A 21,566-nucleotide genomic window follows, 5' to 3' on the forward strand; every position below is an offset into this window, starting at 1 on the left:
TGAATTTCCACTTCTTTCTAAACTTTATAACTTTTCATACAAGAAAGAACAAAGATAAACTTTATATGAAAAATGTAGGTTTAAACAATATCTTGAAGTGGTTGAGATGTTAAATAGAATTTAAACAGTGGACAAAATGACGTGTCATGTGAGCATGACGCAACATTTAGATTGGTGTCATCCTTTTATATGAAAAATTTAGGTTTAAACATGTTTTTGTTTTTGTTTTCTTCTAGCATCTCTGTCAGCTCTAGAAACACACATAAGAGCACATCAACGAAGAGATTCCCTATATCCTTTTTTAATTTATAGCAATAGAGATTTTGATGAAAAAAATACTCTCCAACAACCTCTTTAATTGGATCACCAAATATAGACGCCCTCTCAGACTTCTTGCTAGCTAAAGATGAAGAGTGAGGATGGCTCTCTAGAGTACGAACGAGATATAAAAAAGCTGTTGGACCATACGAAGATATAAAAAAAGATTTTTATTCAAATAACTCCCTAAATGATAATTTAGAGACTAAATATTAGAAATACTCTTGGAGATACTATAAGTGTCGGATGCCAACAAGTAGATAAACAGATACTGTCTCATTATATATTTATATTGTGGACTTAAAAATCATTAGAGGCAAAAGCTGAAGCCGATATATATGGATTAGATATTGCCGTATTGTATGTGTTTCGGACTGCGAAGTGGTGACGACCATGCAGTGTGATATAGCACCGCAGCCTCCACCCGGTGGCATGAAAAACACGAGCAAAATCACAATTGGCCAAAAACTCGTTTCAGGAATTGGTTGAAATACAATGATTGTATACCATATATGCTTAAAGGCGCGTAGATAGCTGGTGCAAAGGACGCTTAGATTGTTGTTACAATGGTTTAAGACTTTGCAATTTGTATGTTGACAGATCTTTTTTTGGTACTAAATCTGTGAGATTTCTATACGTTTGATTGTGCTTTAGGATTTTTGCTACAACTGCCACTTTAATGGGTTTGTAACTATTGGGTTACATATATAAAAAAAGTCTGATTTGACTATATAAAATCTGTCGACAGATAACTAATACACCCACCATATTTGGATCTCCACATCACACCATACCTTAAGTATATTAGTAATTAGTGATCAACAATATAATTGTATTTGGAATTATAATGGAAAACAAATAGGCTCATTTATGGTAGTGCAAGCATGCCTAAGTAATGAATGGCCATCTAATTAATAACAAATTTAAGATCATAACAAAATCACAATAGGCCCAGGCTAAAACTACCATATATATACTTGAAAGCGCGTAGATAGCTGGTACAATAATGTTGCACCATATTTAAAATGATATGCTTAGATTGTTGTTGCAATGATTTACATCATATTTGGATCTCCACATCACACCGTACCAAAGTATATTAGTAATTAGTAATAAACGATATAATTGGATTTGGAATTATAATGGAAAACAAATACGCTCATTCTATGGTAGTGCAAGCATGCCTAAGTAATGAATGGCCATCTAATTAGTAACAAATTTAAGATCATAACAAAATCACGATAGGCCCGATGGCTAAAACTACCATATATATACTTAAAGGCACGTAGATAGCTGGTACAATGATATTACACCGTATTTAAAATCATATGCTTAGATTGCTGTTGCAATGATTTACACCATATTTGGATCTCCACATCACACCATACCCAAAGTATTTGTAATATATAGACAATAATATAATAAACAACATAAGTGATTTCCATATCCATATAGATTACATTGAATCAATCAATTGAAGGCCACCGATGGAGCCAACCACGCTCTCCCTATATATACCGAACATATTGCTCTCTTCATGTGTGTGTATACATATTATAATATTAGACATACTAGTCACATAGCACTCCTCCAAACACAGCCATGTCGTCGTTCAACAAGAATCTATTGGTCGTTGGGTTCACCTTGGCATTGTTCATCGTCGCGTCGCATCGTAAGTTCCCAGAAAAGTACTAATATATTCATCGAGATGCAGGTGTAGTAGATCATTCTTTGAAAAACTCCATATAATAAACTTTGTTGTGGCTGCATTGCATGGATGCAGGTGCGACAGCAGACTGCGAGGACAGGACGGGGATCATGTGCACATCCGATGAGATGTGCGTGCCCATCTGCCTGCAGAGGGGCGGCTACACCGGCGGCCGCTGCTCCACAGAGCACGTCGTGGGCGACCCCTCGTGCGTGTGCTCCCCGTGCAGAGTGGTGGCGGCTCCGGCGGTGAAGCAGCTGGCCGGCGAAGGAGACGATGGCAAAATACTATTTAGAGGCATTCTATACAACACCTTCAAACATTAATGGAGGCATTATTAGAAATGCCTCCAAAATCAAGCTATTCATATGAAACTACTAGCAATATAAAATCAACACAATCCATTCTTAACCAGATTGCATTAACACTAAGAGAGATAAAAAGCCCAACATGTCCCAATGAATACTATTCGAGAATGTACCAATTAACAACACAAATTAACACTATATACTCCAAACATTTTTATTTTAATCTTGCAGACATACATAGTTACATTTGTAACCAGATTGCATTGCTCCCTTTAAGAGAGATAAAAAGCCTAACATGTTCACATCACAAGTGTAAATACAACTGAATATATGTTGCCTCACTACCAGCCTTCCTAGTTCCTATTGTCCTCACTTGGCAATTGCTCCTGCTTAAACCAAACATGTCTCAATGAGTGAATGTATTTTCAGAAATGACTTCAAAAACCAGAAACTGAAACCAAACTGAATTTCATGATGTAGCTTACAGATCTACGGCATCCAAGACAGAAGGGGTATCATAGAACCATGATGCTTCGAGTATATAAATATTGTAAGAAATATTGAAAGGGTACATGAGAAAAGCCAGACACATAGCATGCATAAGAAAACACGGCTGAGGCAAACTAATCTAGCAGGTAAGTGATGGAAGTCTTATTTTCCATAAAATTTTAAGTTAGGTAGGTCGTAAGATATGTGAAATAGGGAGAAATAATATGCACCTAACAAAATATTTGCTGAATTGTGTATCAGGGGGCCTTGTGTTTCCACCTGTCCTGTACACATGCACGTCATATATAAACAATAGTATTTTTTTGCTTCCGAAACAAACGAAATGGCGTGATGCACGACATGCATTTGACAAACATGATCCTTTCAAAATTCAAAATAAATTTGAAGCTGACAACACGCACAGAAAAGAATAGATGCAGAGAGGATGAGGGGGGTGTACGTCTCAGAAAGTTGTTTGCCTCAAAAGCAAGATTATCCGGGATATGTCTTTGTTGTTCCCAACATTGGATATTGCAGCCACCTGTGAAATCCATCCAAGATTACCCGCTAACCAATGGAAGAATTTGCATCATGTAATTGATAAGCATGTAAAACTAATTGCATCCATTCAGTTAATAACTCACCCCTTCATACTGACTCCAAGGATGCTTTGTTGGTGCCATCTCAAGAATGGTGCAGCGAAGACCTCAAATTTCTATTGAACACCTGTTACCATGGGTATTCATAATAACCTAAAAATTTTGACATGAAAAGGAAGAATTTAGCCTTTAGCTAATATGTTCACTTTGGGAGAAGCAAAGAATCAATGTATAATGCATTTTCCTTTTACTGTTTGCAGAACTGCATGTCATTCGTAGTGTCATTAATTATTAATGAAAGTTCACTTTTCTAACAGGGATATGAAAGGGGAAAACATACTTGTCGATCCTAATGGTGACATCAAGCTTGCTGATTTTGGTATGGCCAAGCATGTAACTTCTAAACTCTGTCGAGCATATCATAATTTTATAGTTGGCGGCCTACCTTTCTTATGTTATACTTTTAATCACTAAACTAGTTATTTATACAGATACGAGCATATACATCTATGAAATCCATCAAAGGGAGCCCTTACTGCACGGCACCAGAGGTGAGGCCACTCAAGTTGAAGCATGCCTATGCTCTGTCAAATGTGTTATACTACTGTAAAATTTGTAATGTAAAGGTATGCTGTCAAATGTGTATACTACTGTCAAATGTGTTATAGCAATCTGAATATACTACAGTTTAAATTTGTAATGTTAAGGTTGTGAACCTGCTCAATATAAACCAAAAGGATTAGCCCTTGCAGTGTTTGTCGACCTAGCTTGGATGTATATGTGGACTAATTAGAAGACTAAATTCTTCAGCAGGTGATTCAAGGACACAAGAGAAAAGGGGTATCACCTCACCGACTCGATAGATGGGGGACGAGTATATCAGTTGGCTAGCCGGTTGATGGTAGAGCCATGGAGGGGTTGGGCCAAAGTCTGAATGACAAGCAAATTCTTCCTGAATGTAAACTGCAGAGCTGCAGTACGGAATCAACAGAGCAGAGTTTGAGACGAAAAAAAGCAAAAACAATGGAGTCAAAATAGAGTGAGGTGGGGAGGCGGGTATCAACTCACCGACTGGATGGATCAAAGGGGGTGTCGGGGCGGTGCTGCTCCAGGCGTTACGAGCCACATGACAGCGCACTGAGACGACGGACGGTGCACTGGGATAGCGGAGGGTGCAGTGTGCCTCCAGGTGATATGGGGAGTAGATCTACACCTGTATCCCCGGACTCGAAGCCGGAACGTGTGGATTCGCGACCATGGTCAGGCGTAGCACCGTCCGACCTGATGCTAGGGCGGGTTTATCCATGCGCGGCCTGGCTAGATCTGGTGATTGGAGAAGGGCGAGCCTAGGGTGGTCAGAGACGGCCGAACACTTGGTCGCGGAGGCAATCAGATACAGCTGGGGAGGTGCGGGCAGGGCGGCCGGGGCGGCGCGCAGGCAGGGGCGGCCATGGAGGAGCGGGTGGGGGTGGCCGGGGGCGGGCTGAGAAGGGTCGTCTGTGGTCAGTTGTTTACGGAGGAAGAAGAGGATAAGGGTAGTTGATTTGGCTGAAGCATGGGACCCACATGTAAACTGACCGATTCTTCTGTACGTATATGTCACAGGACTACGATTGGTTTAGCTAAGAAGGCGTTTTTTTATCGGCCTTTGAAAATGTGCTTTCTAGTGGCATTTTTACAAAAATGCCTTTATGTATTAGGAAACTAAGGCGTTGTGAGAAAATGCCTTTAACAAAATGCCTTCTATTAACATACATGCTGTAGTGTTCATATCTATATACATCCTACATTTTAAATTATAAATCGTTTCATTTTTACTAAATACATATTCCCTTAATTAATTCCAAAAATAAAAATCAACTTCTGATTAAGAAGTCAATTTATTTTGGTACGGCAGGGGTAGTTTTTACAATATGTGCACGTAGCGTACTTATATTTGGTCTGGGTAAATATAATGGCTATCCACATTTTGATCGATAATTCACATTAATCTTCAAAAATCAAGAAGAGGCCAACGATTTAGTGAGGAATGTCCTCGCCACATCAACTAGCATATCTGCGCATGATGTACACAAAGCCACCACAATGGAGTTATGTGGCAACAATACCAATTAATTGAGAATTTTATATTAATGTTTCCAAGAGCGCTAAATGTGCAAAAGGTAATTAATTTCATGATTCTCTCCAACAGTTTCCTAAATGAACTTGTTATTTCTTGTTTATTTGACAAAACTAGAAAATAGCCACTCCAACAGTTTGGTAAATGGGTTGTCATCTTTTGGCAACTTGCCATCCAGCAGCACCGCGCGCCCATATTTGTCAACTTGTTATCCAGCAGATTAGTTGATTTGGTTGTTGGTTGTGGGTCTTTTTTTAAAGTTTATCAAGTCCAATTGGCAAACTGTTAGAGACAGAAGAAAATCTCACTTGTCATATGTTTTAGCAACTTGCTAAATCACAAGATTTGGCAAGTGAGCTTTACCAAACTGTTAGAGATGGAAACAAGGTGTATCGTTTTTTGTACTGTGTTCGAGATGCTTCAAAGCACTAGTTTATTACTATATCTACAAGGGATATACATATACTGCAGTAGCTTAAGCCTTGTTTAATTTCTAAAAATTTTCAAGATTCCCTGACATATCAAGGCCTTGTTTAGTTCGCAAAAATTTTCAAGATTCCCCGTCACATCGAATCTTTGGTCGTATGCATAAAGCATTAAATATAGACGAAAATAAAAACTAATTGTACAGCTTACCTGTAATTTGTGAGATGAATCTTTTAAGTCTAGTTACTCTATGATTGGACAATGTTTGTAAAATAAAAACGAAATACTACAGTAGCCAAAAACAAAAAAAATTTGCGAACTAAACAAGGCCCAAATTTTTGGACTTATGCATAGAGTACTAAACATAGACGAAAATAAAAACTAATTATACAATTTGATTGTAATTTGCGAGACGAATCATTTAAGCCTAGTTAGTTCATGATTGAACAATAATTGTCAAACACAAACAAACGTGCTACAGTAGGCAAAGCCAAAAATTTTCACGAACTAAACAAGGCCACCACAGGTAATCCATTTTATTGCCAGGTGGAAGCCAGCGCACCTACACCAACCGAACCTTTGACAACCAAATAAAATTGTCCTTTTTTAAAGTTGTTAAAATATAAAATCGACCTCACCATCTAGAGATGGTCAAAAATATATATGTAACGTATAATTCAGAGTCTAGATGTGAGTTATGCTCTCGGGAAAATACTTTTTCAGCATCCGAAGTTTTGACCCATGTCAGAAGAAATTCTGAGAAACACAAGAAAGAAAAAAATTGCTTCATTGCCCAGCGGCATCCCCATGTTGGAAGGTCCTATGTACGTTGAAAGATTCCAATTTGTACTTTTCCAGACTTGTGAAAAACTTGGAAAATGGAAGGGATCATTGCTAGGATATATATGACCAACCCCACCCTCTATATATACTCTATATTGTTTGTGCTAAAGCTGTGGTAATATTTAGGACAGCATAAATTAAACAATCAAAATGGTGTAAATGCATTGGTGATTTTTAAAAAAATCATCAATCACATATTATAATTTAAAATAAAAAATATGATTGTGATGAAAATCTGATACCAAATAAAGATTACTTGCATGACAACAATGATATCATATTATAGTGGATAAACACAACCTTCCGGTTTTTACGTACAATAAAAATAGTTTGGAAACATCGAGAATTTACATGTGATAAAAATAGTTTGGAAACACCGAGAATTTACATGTGATAAAAATAGTTTGGAAACACCGAGAATTTACATGTGATAAATTTTTCTGTCATTATATTTTTGTGTGTTATTTTTTGACTCTACGCCGCTAGAAAAATATTTTTGTCTGTATTCATATTTTTCTGTGCAGTAGTGACGGATTAGGTATTGCCGTATTGCGTTGTGATAGAGCACCGCAGCCTCCACCCCGCGGCATGGAAAATGCGGGTGCTAGTTCAATCTGGTTGTCCCTGTGTCTTGTCGCATGGACAGAATCATAGGTGTCTCGGTCTTGTTTAGTTCACCCCAAAAACCAAAAAATTTTTAAGATTCTCCGTCACATCGAATCTTGCGGCACATACATCAAGTATTAAATATAGACAAAAACAAAAACTAATTGCATAGTTTAGCTGTAAATCGCGAGTCGAATCTTTTGATCCTAGTTAGTCCATGATTAGATAATATTTGTCACAAACAAACGAAAGTGCTACAGTAGCGAAATTCAAAAAAATTTCACATCTAAACAAGGCCCAAGATGTTTGGTAGTATTTTCATGGGCCACTGTATCCTATTTTGATCGGAAATAAATAGGCCCATAGGGTAGTGCAAGCATTCCTCAGTAAATCAATGGCCAGCTATTTATCTGTTGACAGTTGACAGATTTTTTTTACTAAATCTGTCCGATTTCTATATATGTGATTGTGCTTTGGGATTTTTGCTCCAACTGTCAATTTACTGGATTTGTAAACTATTGGGTCATACTTATAAAAATATCTGACAGATTTAACCACATAAAATATGTCGACAGATCAATAGACACTCCCGTGATTTAATTTACACCATATATTTGGGTCTCCAAATCACACCATACCCAAAGTATTAGTAATGAACAGTAATATAACTAGATCTGCATATCCATGGAGATATCGAATATTTTGGCTCTCCTCGTGTATATATATACATGTATATTATAACTATAGACATATATAGCAGTCCTCCAAAAGTCCAAACACAACCATGTCGTCGTTCAACAAGAATCTACTGACCTTGGCATTGCTCATCGTCGCCTCGCATCGTAAGTAGTCCCCACTAAGATATATTTCATCGTATAAACTTGTTGTGACCTGGTGCATGCATATATATATGCTTGCAGGCGCGACAGCAGACTGCGAGACGACGACGACGGGAATCAAGTGCAGATTCAACGACGTGTGCGTGGACATGTGCCTGCAGCGGGCCGGCGGCTACACCGGCGGCTACTGCTCCACGGCCTTCCTCTATTGCGTGTGCACCAGGCCGTGCGCTGCGCAATCGGTGACTCCGGCGGAGAAGCCGCAGCTGGCCGGCAACGGAGACGGCGGCAGGACGATGGGAATGGCCAACTGATTATAGTACGTCGCGCCGGATTTTGGCTAGGTAATAGGAGGCATATCAAACCATGTAAAATCATGACTTTCGATCCACACCGATCTGCTCATGTCTAGCCAATCGCGTCGGAATAAAATTGATCGTTTTAATTTGGTGCAGAAGGAGTAGTTTTTACTAGCTATATACTAGCAAATATATCCGTGCGTTGCAACGGGAGAAAAACATCAAATAGCTGTAGAAAGTGATGACATAATGTTACATATCTATTTATATTTATTCTTTTTATAACATTTAAAATCCATAATTTATTTTATTGATAACCATGACATTTATGGTATTAGATAGTCAATATTTACAATAATATATATCTTGAAGACATATTTATTTAATACTAAAAATAGAAATTAGTCAAACCTTATCTTACTCTAATATTCACTACTACAGAATGAGGCATTGGTCGATGCCCAAAATCGTCAAAAACCTCGGCTTTTTTTGCGGCCCGGGGCTAAAGGCCCCTTTAACAAGGGTCCTGCCCAACGGCTATTGACAGGTGCTGTCGGGGCAGGGACGCTTTAGAACCGGTTTGTGTTACCAACCGGTGCTAAAGGGTCCCCTTTAGCACCGGCCAGTGCCACGGGCCGAGGCAAAGCCTTTAGCACCGGTTTGTAACACAAACAAACCGGTGCTAAAGGGTCGAGCACCATTGTTGTTCTTGGAGCTTCTTCTTGCTTGTTCTTCATTTGTTCTTCATCTCCGACGCCCATCGTTGATCTTCTTCGACTCCGCCATCGTCTCTTCGTGTTTGGAGGTGACTAACTTCAGCCTTTCTTGTCTTTTTCATGTTGTTTTTGGTTTGTGATGTTCCCATCATTTTTAGCTCAAATCCACTTTGTTATTTTGAATCATTCACATGAATTAGTATCCATATATATATATATATATATATATATATATATATATATCATGGTTGACCTAGTATTAATGTAGTTTGCAAGAATGAATTATAGTATCTTTTTATGATCTTAGAAAGTAGAATAATTCAAATTAATTGGTTTGTTAATATCACTTGATTTATTTTTATTACTACATAATGTCCATTGTATAATTTAGAAGATTTATTGAAGTAACTAGACAAATAAAGGATATTATTAGGTTCTTCTTTAATCATACATGTTTACTAGTAAATGTGGAATTTATAATTGTTTAAAAATTGAGTATGGATAGTAGATGGCAACCGTGACCGGGTCTTCGGTTTCTCAATGGGTTCAAAAGCGATACCGGCCGAAACTCCCTCTCATTACTTGTGGCAAGTGTTGGCAGAAGATTGTGATGGAGTACAAAGTGTCGAAAGAGGGAGTAAACAAGGGTCGTATATTCTACAAGTGTCCGGATCGTAATATGAGTTATTTCTAGACATTTGCTTATATATGTGCTTATTTTTTTAAATGATATTAATTAAACTTTTGATTCTCTCTTTTAATTTCAGTGGGACGGTATCGGCGGATGTACAGGTTGGTACTGGGAGGAAGAATACATTAAACACATTAAGAAATCTTTTGCACCGACGGATGTACAGGTTTTAGACATTGGGAGAAAAAACTTTATGTATATATGTGTACAAATTTTGTACTTATAAAACTATATATAAAGATTTTTATATATCTATTTAATTTTTGATGTGGCCTATTCATTTTATTATAGGCAAAGCTTAATTAGAAAGCTAAGCCTCTAATTTTCATTTATATATGTTTAATATGCGTGTAATATAAATATGTTATTGTATCAGCAAAAAATATGTATTGAAAAACCTATTATTATTATATAAAAACAATAAACAGAACCGAAGAAGTGAACCAAAAAAAAGAAACCCTTTAACACCGGTTGGTAATACCAACCAGTGTTAAAGGGTCCTGCAACGTGGCAACTCTGGCAGGACCCTTTAACACTGGTTGGTATTACCAACCGTTGTTAAAGGGGGGGCTTTAGCCCCGGTTCCCCGAACCGGGACTAAAGGGTGGGCCTTTAGTCCTAGAAGGGCAGCACCGGCTCGGAAACCGGGGCAACAGGCCCTTCCCGACCGGTGCTAATGCCTCAACATGCAGCAGTGATTACCTCTTAATATACCTTAGTATTATATTAAAACATGAGAAGTTTGTTGCTAGCATTTTTTTTATTTAGATTAGAATTCCAATGAAATATGATATATTAGTTAAATATATGTAGATTATGAACACATGGGCTTATAAAGTGTTCATATGATATAACAACACATCGTGCAAAGATAGTGGAAGCATCCTCAAGTATAAATTTAAGTAAATTAGTAAATCAGTGAGATATGCAGTAATGGTGCTAAAACTTTTACCACAAATCAAGCATCACATTAAATAGGCTACCATAAAATTTTCATAATAATTGGAGCAAGATAACTACAATTTTAATTTTACACTAAAAAGCATAGGCAAGCATCTCCAGCAAAAAAATATACTAAAATTTGTGATATTTTTTGTTTACTGCATTGATCTACATATGTGGAGCTGAAAATTTTGTTTTGTAATTTTTAGATTTTTCTAAGAATTACTACATAATTATCAAATTTTCAGCCAATCAATTTTACACTAAAAAGCATAGGCAAGCATCTCCAGCAAAAAAAATATATATTAAAATTTGTGATATTTTTTGTTTACTGCATGGATCTACATATGTGGAGCTGAACAAAATTTGTTTTGTAATTTTTAGATTTTTCTATGAATTACTACGCATTTATCAATTTTCAACCGATTTAAAGAATAAAAAATAAATTAATAGGACAAACACTTTGCACTTAGGCTCCTGTACTTTCCTTATTCTCCACGTGCTCTCATATGTACAGGAGATTTTGCATTGGAAGCCTAGAAAAGCTCTATTCTTTTTTCTCTCTTCCACCGTTGAAGCCACGCGCCGATTGCGCGGACCGGACCGATTCCGGATGTGGATAGAATGATGGTGACAGACTGAAATTTTCACAATTATATGTTAGGGATAGATGTGCACATAGCGTATTTCTGATCTAGGCAAAAATAATGGCTATCCACATTTTTTATCGATAATATATTCACATTAACCTTTGAAAATAAAGAAATGGTCAACGAATTACCTAGAGGAATGTTCTCGCCACATCAACTGGCATGTGTGCTTGATGTACACAAAGCCACCACAAGGACCCTCTCTGTCCACTTCACAAAAAAAAGGACCCTCTCTGTCCCACATCACTGGCGATTTTGAGTTACTGGTGATGTACAGATCTGATGTAGTGAAAAGAATGTAGTTCCTAGTAAGTTTAGGACAGATTAGCAAAGAAGACAAAAAATCTTACTACTCTACATTAAGCTTCGCAACTTTAACTGCATTCACCACTTATCGAGAAGTTGGAGCAAGAAGTTTAGCTGTTTCCAATAATAATATAATAAATGTTATTTTATAGTTCACCCAAAAACCAAAAAGTTTTCAAGATTCCCCGTTATATCGAATATTACAGCACATGCATAAAGCATTAAATATAGACGAAAACAAAAAAAACTAATTATACAGTTTGTCTGTAAATCGCGAGACAAATCTTTTGATCCTAGTTAATCTATGATTGGACAATATTTATCACAAACAAACGAAAGTACTACAGTAACGAAATCCAAAAAGATTTCACATCTAAACAAGGCCTACATCAACCATTAGAGCACGATGTCAAGTAGAAATAAATGAGTATGTTGACCAGTGGAAACTTTGAGGAAATAAATACATAGGTGTGATGAGTGGTGAGAACCTAGAAGTTGATTTATTTACATACAAATTTTCAGCCTCAAAATCTATTCTTTCAGGGACATAAGGAGTATCAATTGAGAATTTTTTTATTACTATTTCCAAGAGTGGTAAATGTGCAAAAGGCAATTACTTGATGATTCGATGCGAAACATGTTGTTTCGATTTGTGTACTGTCTACTGTGTTCGAGGTGCTTCAAATGTACTACTCCCTCCGTCCCCGAAAGCTTCAACTCCTAGAATCCGTGCCAGTCAAACTTTTCTAACTTTGACCAACTTTATAGAAAAAAAGTATCAATATCTATGACATAAAATAAGTATCTTACGAAAATATATTCTATAATAAATTTAATGGTATTAATTTGGTACTATAAATCTTAATATTTTTTTCTATAAATTTAGTCAAAGTTGTAAAAGTTTGACTTAGGACAACTTTAGAAATTGCAGCTTTCAGGGACGGAGGGAGTAGTTTATTACTACGGGGTGTTTAGTTCTCTTCTTTTGCCAAAACTTTTACTGTTTTATCCCATTGTTTAGCAAAATGGATCTAAACAGCATGGGCAAAAAAAAACTTGGGTTGCAGAACTTTTGGCATTTAGGACCCAAGTGGCCCAAAACTGGACAAAAAACGTTGTAGGAGTGCATGCTATGTCTGCATGGCTAAAGTTTTGCCATACAGTTAAACACCTAGATGTAAATCTTCTCGGCCGTAATTACTGGCTCATTCTACACTGAAATGATGGTTTTGTTATTTATCCACTGCAGTCATTTTAACTTTACATCGTGAAAAAAGAAACAACTTTGTATTGTACTCCCTATATACTTGTAAAGAAAGTCGTTTTGGACATCAAACGTTAGGAATATAAATCATGAATAACTTTTAAGTTTTTGAGTTTTAAAATGTGAAAAACTATATGAATAAATTCGATTAAAAATACTTTTAAAAAATATACATATACCATTTTTTGATAAATATTTTTATAAAAACAAAGAGCCAAAGTTAGGCTATGTAGACGTATTGTCATTCATTGCCACTGAATTGCCCCCCCCCCCCCCCCCACTTCATGGCCACGCTACGCCGCCACTGGTCGTTGAGGCGATGTCCGGTCGCCAGTCATCACGGCGGTGATGCTTTGCATGCAGTCGTGGGGCACGGGCTCTAGTTGCCACAGGGCACAGGCTCTGGTCATAGGCACAACAGTCCCATGTGTGTGTGGTAACTGGTAAGCGGCTGATAAGTAGGCACCACAATTAACGGAAGGTAATTGCGCAACAAGCTCCATCCAATCCATCTTTTACCTTTTTTTATTTATCCTGTCAACCAAAATGGAGAACAAACATCTAGAGACATCTTCGTCCCCTCCACTAATAAACATAGAAACATTCGACCAAACGCAGAACAAGCATCTAGGCACACATCTTCATCCCCGCAACGACCAAACATAGAACCCAAACGCCCCAAACATACAACAGAGACGTCTTCATCCCACAAAAGTGAAATGGTTCTATCACATCTCTCCTTGTTCCCAAACCAAACAAAAAAGTGGTACTATATCATGTTGGATCGCTACCATCTGACGGCAAAAGTCAGGGGAATCAAAGTTTACAAGAACGGAAACAGATTGCCTTCAAACTAAATATGTTACAGGCTAATAAGTACAGTCCAACTAGCTGGCAATTAATATAGCAGTAGCTATTATAAGAGTCAGAAACTTCATCAGGCTCCCTAAGCCATAGATACCTACAGATACATAAAAAAGGTACCGAATGACTTGCACAACATAACCACAGCACATCGATCTGAACCCACTGTGATGCATAGATAGCCCTACTACAGCCCAACAGCATAAATAAACAGATGTCAAGTTAGAAGCACTGAAACTATATCCAAAGCTTGCGCATCAGGTTAGCCTCTTCAGCCGCAGCCCAGCCAAGACGTCTTTAAACTTACTTTCCGCACCGTTGCACAGATCCTCGTACCTGCTAACCGCTGTCTTGAGACTAGCGACCTCCGCATCTATTTTTTCCTTCTCCTTGGCAATCTTCTGGCTTTCCTGGCGAATGCGCCCAAGTTCTTGCTCGAGCTCAGCTGCAGCTATATCTTTTTCATCAAGCAGTGCACCAACTCGGGAGGATGAAGCAGTCTTCTCCACAAACTTCGAATCCAGCTTGCCCATTTCTCCATGATAACTGGTGAGCTGAGATTTTATCTTGACCATTTCGGTCATGGCGCTCTGCAAAAATTGCACACTAAATCCATTTGCCTCTAGATAGGAGATTGTCCTGAGATTGTCCTCGAACCATTCCATGCTGTTGTCTATGCTTGCTTCCAATGTAATCTTCACTAAGTCCGCGAATGACAACGTCAGACCTAATGCTATTCCTTCACGCAGTAATGCGGGATGCTCTTGGAGTGGAAGGAAATGCGGTTGTTGAGGAAGCTCCTTAAACACATGCATTGCTTCAACTAGATGCCACATAGGTAAGTTCTTGACGAACAAAGCCTGGTGATTAGATACTTGAGAGAGAGGCTGTGGTGAAGGCAACAAGCTCTCAAAAGCAGAGCAGCTCCTCAATGGAGAGCTGTCGATAACGCACTGTGAACTCCCATCATTCTGTAAAACTTTTCCACGGGATTGTTGAGCCGGACAATCAAGAGATACGATGCCTGTTTCCATAACATGGTCGCTTTCAGCTAATTTGGTACCAGCATGGTCTGAGCACATGTCACCATTTCCCTTTGGTTCAACAAAGCTGTTGGTCGTACCAATTGGCTCTTCATCAAATTGAGTATCATGTATATTAGTACCTGCACACAGAAATCCAGTCATTAAGCATTGGTCTACAACTATCATGTATGTATGCCTTCAACTAAGTAGCAAACTTTGCATAATTTGACCATGGGTAGATTTTCCACAGCTCATACCTTTCCCATTATCCATTGATTTAAAGCCAGGAGGCACCAACGGGAACAGGTCCTGATTCGATAATTCAGTTATGTTCTGTGCATCCTCCAAAGTTCTATCAAGCTTCTCTTGCGTACCAGAATTCAGACACTCAAACTACATGCAAAATAGTACAAGGGTGAGAAGGTGATGGCTAATATAAGTATTAGTTTGAAAAAGAATGTTCTTACTGCTAAGGGACATTCTTCCATTGGCTCTGCCACTTCCTTGCTTCCTCTCTGCTGGACAGTCCTAGTCACATCCAATGAGTTATTTGGACTGCACAGTTCTTTGGATCCTCTCCTTTTAGCCACTGCAGATTGTACGGCAACTGTATTAGATTTTAATTACCACCTATAAAGATGATTGTGTTCCACAGAAAACGCTTACATTTCTTACAGGCAAGAACCTTTGTACTTGAACCCCTTTTTGTCCCTATTGACACCTAATATAGATTGACAAACAGAACAGAACAAGAACACATGAATATGAATACAGAAAGGACGTTTTAAAAGCCAATCATAAGTCTGTACCGGTCTATCTGGAGACAAAATAGTCCGGCCAGTCCCAGAGACACCCAAAGCTAAAACAATGTCTGGAGATAAATTCATGTTTCCCTTCAGCTGAATCTGCACAAGCAAAAAACTCAAATTAACAGAAATAATAAATTGTATGCAGGCATCCTTAGTCCAGCTACAAAACATAATGAATGGGACTAAAATTATTAGAGGGACCGACCTTTCCCTGAAGTTCTTCAATAGGGTGTGTTTTCACAGCTTTAATGCTCGATATACATTTCTTCAGCCTAAGTGATTTGACAAGGTTCTCCTGTTTGCGGTTGACAGCACTATTTCTGCGCGCTAAAGCCATTTTCTTTCTTAGTTCAGTAATGGAAAGCGTATCATGGCCATCAGCACTTCTTCCAGAGGCAGGTCCATTAAGCTCACCATCAGTAACAACCATATCAGACAGGATATCTTGATTGTCCACTGGTGCTGAATGTCCTGGAGAAGCACAAAGGAGTCCATTCATTGGTACCGAATTAAATATCCCATGTGAACCTCGAGGACTGTTCTTTTCAGAGACAAAAGAATTCGGTGAATGAGTGCTTTCTGGTGACTTGCACAGAGCAGACAAAGGAATGTCCATCTCAGAGACTGAAGCATGTTCAGAACCTTCAGTTAATGTGTTCTTTTCTAGACTGTGTTCTTCATTACCGGATGACACCTCAACTGGTGACCTTGGACTTTTACCAGAAACAGACCGCCGCCTCGAGTTAGCCTGCCTCTGCACAAGGAAATATTTAGAACAGATCATGCAATTTGAATGGTAAGATGTTTTACTGCTATATGCTAAAATTTCAAAGAGATACCATTCTTTAGCGATGTGCTATAATGCTATATACATATTGCATGCCAATGGTTAAAACAAAATTCTTAAACTCGCAAGACAGCTGACAGCCAATACACTTAAACATCATAGATATCTATTGATGATCAATAATACTATCTCCATTTTTATAGGGCATGTTAAGTTCTAAAAAGTTAGACTTCAGAACTCCTGCCTAACAATTAGGCAATTAGCCAAAGTATATCCATGTTGAGTGTGCAAAAGTTGTATCACTGTATTCGTAACCAACATATGTTTAGATACAACATTGAGTTTATAGCAATGACAATATTCAATCAAAGTATAATACGCCAGAAACAGAGTACTAGTAAATAGGATAAAGCTTGAGTATCATTGAATCTATCACACAATGTAATTCATGCTGAACAGCCCCCACCCCATTACCAACACACTCCCCCAACTGACCCCGCATGAGGATCCTATGATATATGCCCACTATCGTGAAATAAGGAAGTGGGCTAGTCCACAAATCCACATATAGGCCTGTTTACACGCGGTAAACCACAAAATTAAGCCTATACCCGGTTCATGGCCTAGCCCTCTTGCGTCACTGATCAAAGTTTGCTTAAAATCAAACTATCATAAGTTTGAATGAGTTTATAGAAAGTAAGAATAATATTTATGACATCAAATTAGCTTCACTAGATTCATTATGAAATGTATCTAGATACAGTGTATATATAAGTGCATAGCAACAGCTATGTATCTAGAAACGCCAAAACGTCTTATAATTTGGAATGGAGGGAGTAATACTTTTCTCCATAAACTTGGTCAGACTAAGGAAAATTTGACATGGGAGAACCTTCGATACTTATATTTCAGGACAGAAATAGTAATTTGGCATCCTCTATTCATCCTCCTGTACCTCCCTGTATCTACACTATGCAATGCAGCTGCTCCATCACTGTGTATGAGGCGAGGCCACATCACACCACCACCCATAAGCGAGCAGCAAATGAGGCAAGGCCATGCCTATGCTATCATGCCACCACAGAGTATTGGGACCGACCGCCTCACATCCCCCTCGGCCCTCAGCTTAGCGGACACAAATGAGATATTGCCATGCAGGGCCACATTGCAGGTAATCTGGTTCACAAGGATGGGCAGCTGTGTCATCGGTGCAGGTGCTCAATGCCACATTGGCAAGAGCAAGCGCGAGGTATGCAGGTGATTCAGGTTCGTGGTGTGCAGCATGTGTGACTGCAGACTGAAGGTACATGTGCACCGCAGTGGCGGAGGCAAGGGGGGCTGGCAGGGGCCATGGCCCCCCCTAACATGTCAAAACATTTTTATACTAGTATAAATTTATTGTTTTTATTTATTTTAAGAGGAATAATATAGTAAAATTATTGTCATATATACTCTAATAAAAATCATACAAAATACAACTAGATAATACTAGAAAGAATGAGAGATCTCGAGGTTCAAGAAATCACCCTAGACGCCTTGCTGTTAAGTTGTTGGCTCCCACTAAAGAAATGCCTATGATCCTATAACATATATAAGAAAATGTGAGCCCAGTTTTGTTTACAAGTTTGATCTTTTTGGTGAGCCCCCCCTATGCAAAATTTCTGGCTCCACCACTGGTGCACCGTGTTGTACCATGGCCCACGGGTGCAACTGAGAATTGCCTGCTCATGTGCCTTGCAGGTAGACAGTGGCTGAGCCAAAGCAATCCATGTCCATAAGTTATCAATTAATCACTTCATCTCCTACACTTCTAATCAGTAATTATTTCTGCTGCTTCTCGGTTTCGATTCACTTTCTTTCAGAAGTTCTCTACTACTAGTTAATGTGTTTGTGTGACTTTTGAACTTGCGAACTGGTGCTGTGATGTGAACTGGTGCTGCGAAGTGCTGCAGCCATGCAGTGAATTGGTGGTGTGGTGTGTGGTTTGATGCAGCCATACAGTGCTGTGAAGTGTGAACTGCTGCAGTCCAAGTATTGAGCGCAGTGGTGTGCTTGCTATGAGCTGTGACCCTTGAGATTTGTGAGTTAGTGAGAGTTGTGTGTGAACTTGTGAATTGTGTGCCTATGCTGTGACTGATATATAGGGTGAACTTGTGAACTCTAGAATCAATGTGAGTTCTGCATCCTTCTGTTTCTGTTGAATAACCGCCTATATTTACTTGTTTACTTCTATCCATATATCCCATGTCATCGCTGCTCCTGGCTATCCTGTTCCTGCTCCCATTCCCATTCCCATTCCTGGTGACAAAATGTGAACATAGAAATGATGAGCGGTTTTCCCACCCATTCCTGCCAGTTTTCATCCATACTCCTAGAGGACATTATGTAAACATGAGGTTGATCATAACTGTATTCAGGGCCCTATCATACAAAATTAGCAGCCCAAACACAGAAAACACAAATGGAACAGCTTGTCAACTTAATCATTTGCCAGAAACTCCATCATACCCATAAAACAAATAACAATTTGATGAACAAAGGCACAATCTCAAGGAGAGGAAATATTGCCATTTGGCTGAAGCTGGAGAGAACTACAAATCATGTGAAGCACAATACCCCTGTGTCAGTGATGAACTTAACTAGACAAGTTGTACCCATCTCAGACTTGTATTTCAAACAACTCTATCTTTCTAAGAATAGCTATGGCCTACGGGCAATCACATTCAAATATTACAATGAGACAATGAACTAAGTTATGCAATAAAGAGCGCAAAGGCCAATCGCAACAAATCAGCAAGGAACCATGTAGTATCTGCATCTCAAAAGAGTACAACAGCAGACAATCAGAAATGAGCTAATAAAGACAGCTATGACAAACAGATCTGTTGCAGTACCTTAGGGGTCGCAATCCTCCATTGCTTGCCATTCCACTTATACTGCGGCTTGAGCAATGGCACCACCTTGGTCACCAGCATTTCCGACTTCTTAGCAACAACAATACCGATCTCATACTCACCCTCCCCAAGGACCCGGCGCACCACTCCCGGTGACCATGCCCCATCACAGTAGGCCTCCACGGCAGCGCCGGGCCGGAGCTGGAACTCGCTCTCCCTTGGCGAATGCTCGACAGCCGGCCTGATGAAACGCCAATGCAGGTACTCGGTAGCCTTCTCCGGCCCGCCTTCCCCCTCCTCCTCCAGATCGAAGTACTCGACGACGTAGCTGAGGTCGTCGACGACGACCCTCACCGTGGCGGGGAACCACGACTCGCCGTACGCCTTCCGATGCCTCACCACCTCCACCTTGTCCCCGACCTCGTAGACCTTGACCGCGCGCTTGGGGCGTACAACCATCGCGACCGTAGAAGGAATCCAGTCCCCGTCGACGTAGTCGCGGCGGGGGCGGACGAGGCCGGGCGCGAACTCGATGACCTCGCGGGTGATGGGGAACGCGACGGTGACCCCGGCGGCGGCGGAGTCGGAGTCGGGGGCGGACACGACGATGCCCGACCACCACCCCTCGTTGTGGAACGCCTCGACGATGTCGTGGGTCTGGAATCGCGGCGGGTCGGTCGGCGGCGGGCGCGGGCGGATGTGGGACGGCGCGAAGGGCTCGGCCAGCACGCCTTCGTCGTCGTCGGCGAGGAGGTGCACGTAGCTGACGGTGTAGCGCGCGGGGCTGCGGTACCCGCGCGCGGGCGCGAAGTCGAGGACGGTGGCCTCGAACCAGGACCCGTGGAAGCCGTCGTCGTCGACGCGGACCTCGACCGCGGTGCCGGGAGGCAGCGGCACCGGATGGTCCACCGCGTGGCGCGCGGAATGGGCCCCGTCGGGCGACCCGCGTCCGCGTGGCGACCGCGACCGCCGGTGCGTCTTCGTGGGCTTGCTCCACCTCAGGCTCCGCGAGCGCCCGCGCCCGCGCCCGCTCTTGCTCTTGCTCCCGCGGGGGCGGCCGCGCCGCCTCGGCGGCGGCGTGCTGCCGGATGCGGCGGCGGCCATTGGGGATCGGAACGGGATTCAGGGGCGGGGGTTTGGGGGAAGTACTACTGGGGTTTTGGGTGGGAGGGTGGGAATGGGATGGGGTGGGGGGAGAGGCAGGCGTCGGAGCACTCCAGGCGGGGGCCAGGCTTTTGCGCGCTCGATGCAGGCGTGGTGGGGGCGACCGGCACGGGCGTAGACCTGTGTCACCGACGTGTGGGCCACCGCAGGGGCAACGGGTGGAGGGCCCCGCCTGTAAGCCAGGCGTCACGGCCCGTGCTCCGATGTGTGTGGACGGAAGCGAGGAAGCCGTTGCAACGCAGCTCAGGTCGGGGCGCGGGAGCCACGTGGCGCGGTGCTGGACAATTGGCAGGGGTGGTGGTGGGACGTTTCGGCGGGACCCGCTGTCAGTGGGGTCGAGATGAGAAAGCGCGAGCGACACACGGGTACGGTACTGGGGAGGAGGGCGGGCGTGAGGCGTGCTCGTGTGCGGTGGTTTTGTCGCGGCTCCACGTCGTCGCGGGAGACGAGGGATGTGGCGCATCGGGTATCGTGTCGTGGGGCCTACGTGAGTCAAGCGGGGCGTTACAGCATCATCAGCGATGTGACCGCTCGGAGGGTGTATGTGGGAAAAGGACTGATTTGTTTCAAATTGTCAGTAGTATCAAATAAATTTAAGATCATAATTATAATGTACATTAATGCTGTATCTAATGAATATATATAATTTCATATAATAGATACTTCGTCAGTCTCTACAACTAAAAAGAATCAAATGTTATCGTCTGCGCCAGCAGCACCCCGCCCCGCTCTAATCTATCGCAAAACCGCCGCCCCGCCCCACTCCTTCTGCGTCGGTATAACCGTTGCCCGCCCAGTTCGACTTGCCGCCTTCTATCGCCCTCCTTTCCTCCCACCACACACAACTGCTGTTGAGATTGGCGTAATGCGCTTCACTCGATCCGTGATTGCTTCACGGAA

At 41.0% G+C, this 21,566-nt stretch overlaps 2 protein-coding genes and 1 long non-coding RNA gene across 5 annotated transcripts; 1 reads left to right on the plus strand and 2 right to left on the minus strand.

Annotated features, from left to right (window-relative positions):
- LOC110435259 lies at positions 2,468 to 4,916 on the minus strand. 2 transcript variants are annotated; one of them, XR_002452874.1, is made up of 4 exons: positions 4,491 to 4,916; positions 4,275 to 4,393; positions 3,468 to 3,575; positions 2,468 to 3,364 (listed from the first exon to the last, which is right to left on the minus strand). It is a non-coding gene; the product is annotated as an uncharacterized LOC110435259 (long non-coding RNA). The 2 variants fall into 2 exon arrangements; XR_002452873.1 differs by having other exon boundaries at positions 4,270 to 4,393.
- LOC110435525 (floral defensin-like protein 2) lies at positions 8,188 to 8,665 on the plus strand. The gene is made up of 2 exons (XM_021461146.1): positions 8,188 to 8,258; positions 8,337 to 8,665. The coding sequence occupies exons 1-2, from the start codon at positions 8,201 to 8,203 to the stop codon at positions 8,567 to 8,569; spliced, it is 291 nt and encodes a 96-aa protein (XP_021316821.1). The 5' UTR covers positions 8,188 to 8,200; the 3' UTR covers positions 8,570 to 8,665.
- LOC8058610 (DUF724 domain-containing protein 6) lies at positions 13,884 to 20,665 on the minus strand. 2 transcript variants are annotated; one of them, XM_021461863.1, is made up of 7 exons: positions 19,503 to 20,665; positions 16,027 to 16,569; positions 15,822 to 15,917; positions 15,679 to 15,733; positions 15,480 to 15,601; positions 15,270 to 15,405; positions 13,884 to 15,152 (listed from the first exon to the last, which is right to left on the minus strand). In XM_021461863.1, exons 1-7 carry the CDS (start codon positions 20,604 to 20,606, stop codon positions 14,245 to 14,247), a joined length of 2,964 nt encoding a protein of 987 aa, XP_021317538.1. In that variant the 5' UTR covers positions 20,607 to 20,665; the 3' UTR covers positions 13,884 to 14,244. The 2 variants fall into 2 exon arrangements, with proteins under 2 accessions (XP_021317538.1, XP_021317537.1); XM_021461862.1 differs by having other exon boundaries at positions 16,027 to 16,575; positions 19,503 to 20,664.

The sequence above is a fragment of the Sorghum bicolor genome, chromosome 5 (genome assembly GCF_000003195.3).
Source record: "Sorghum bicolor cultivar BTx623 chromosome 5, Sorghum_bicolor_NCBIv3, whole genome shotgun sequence".
NCBI lineage: Eukaryota > Viridiplantae > Streptophyta > Magnoliopsida > Poales > Poaceae > Sorghum > Sorghum bicolor.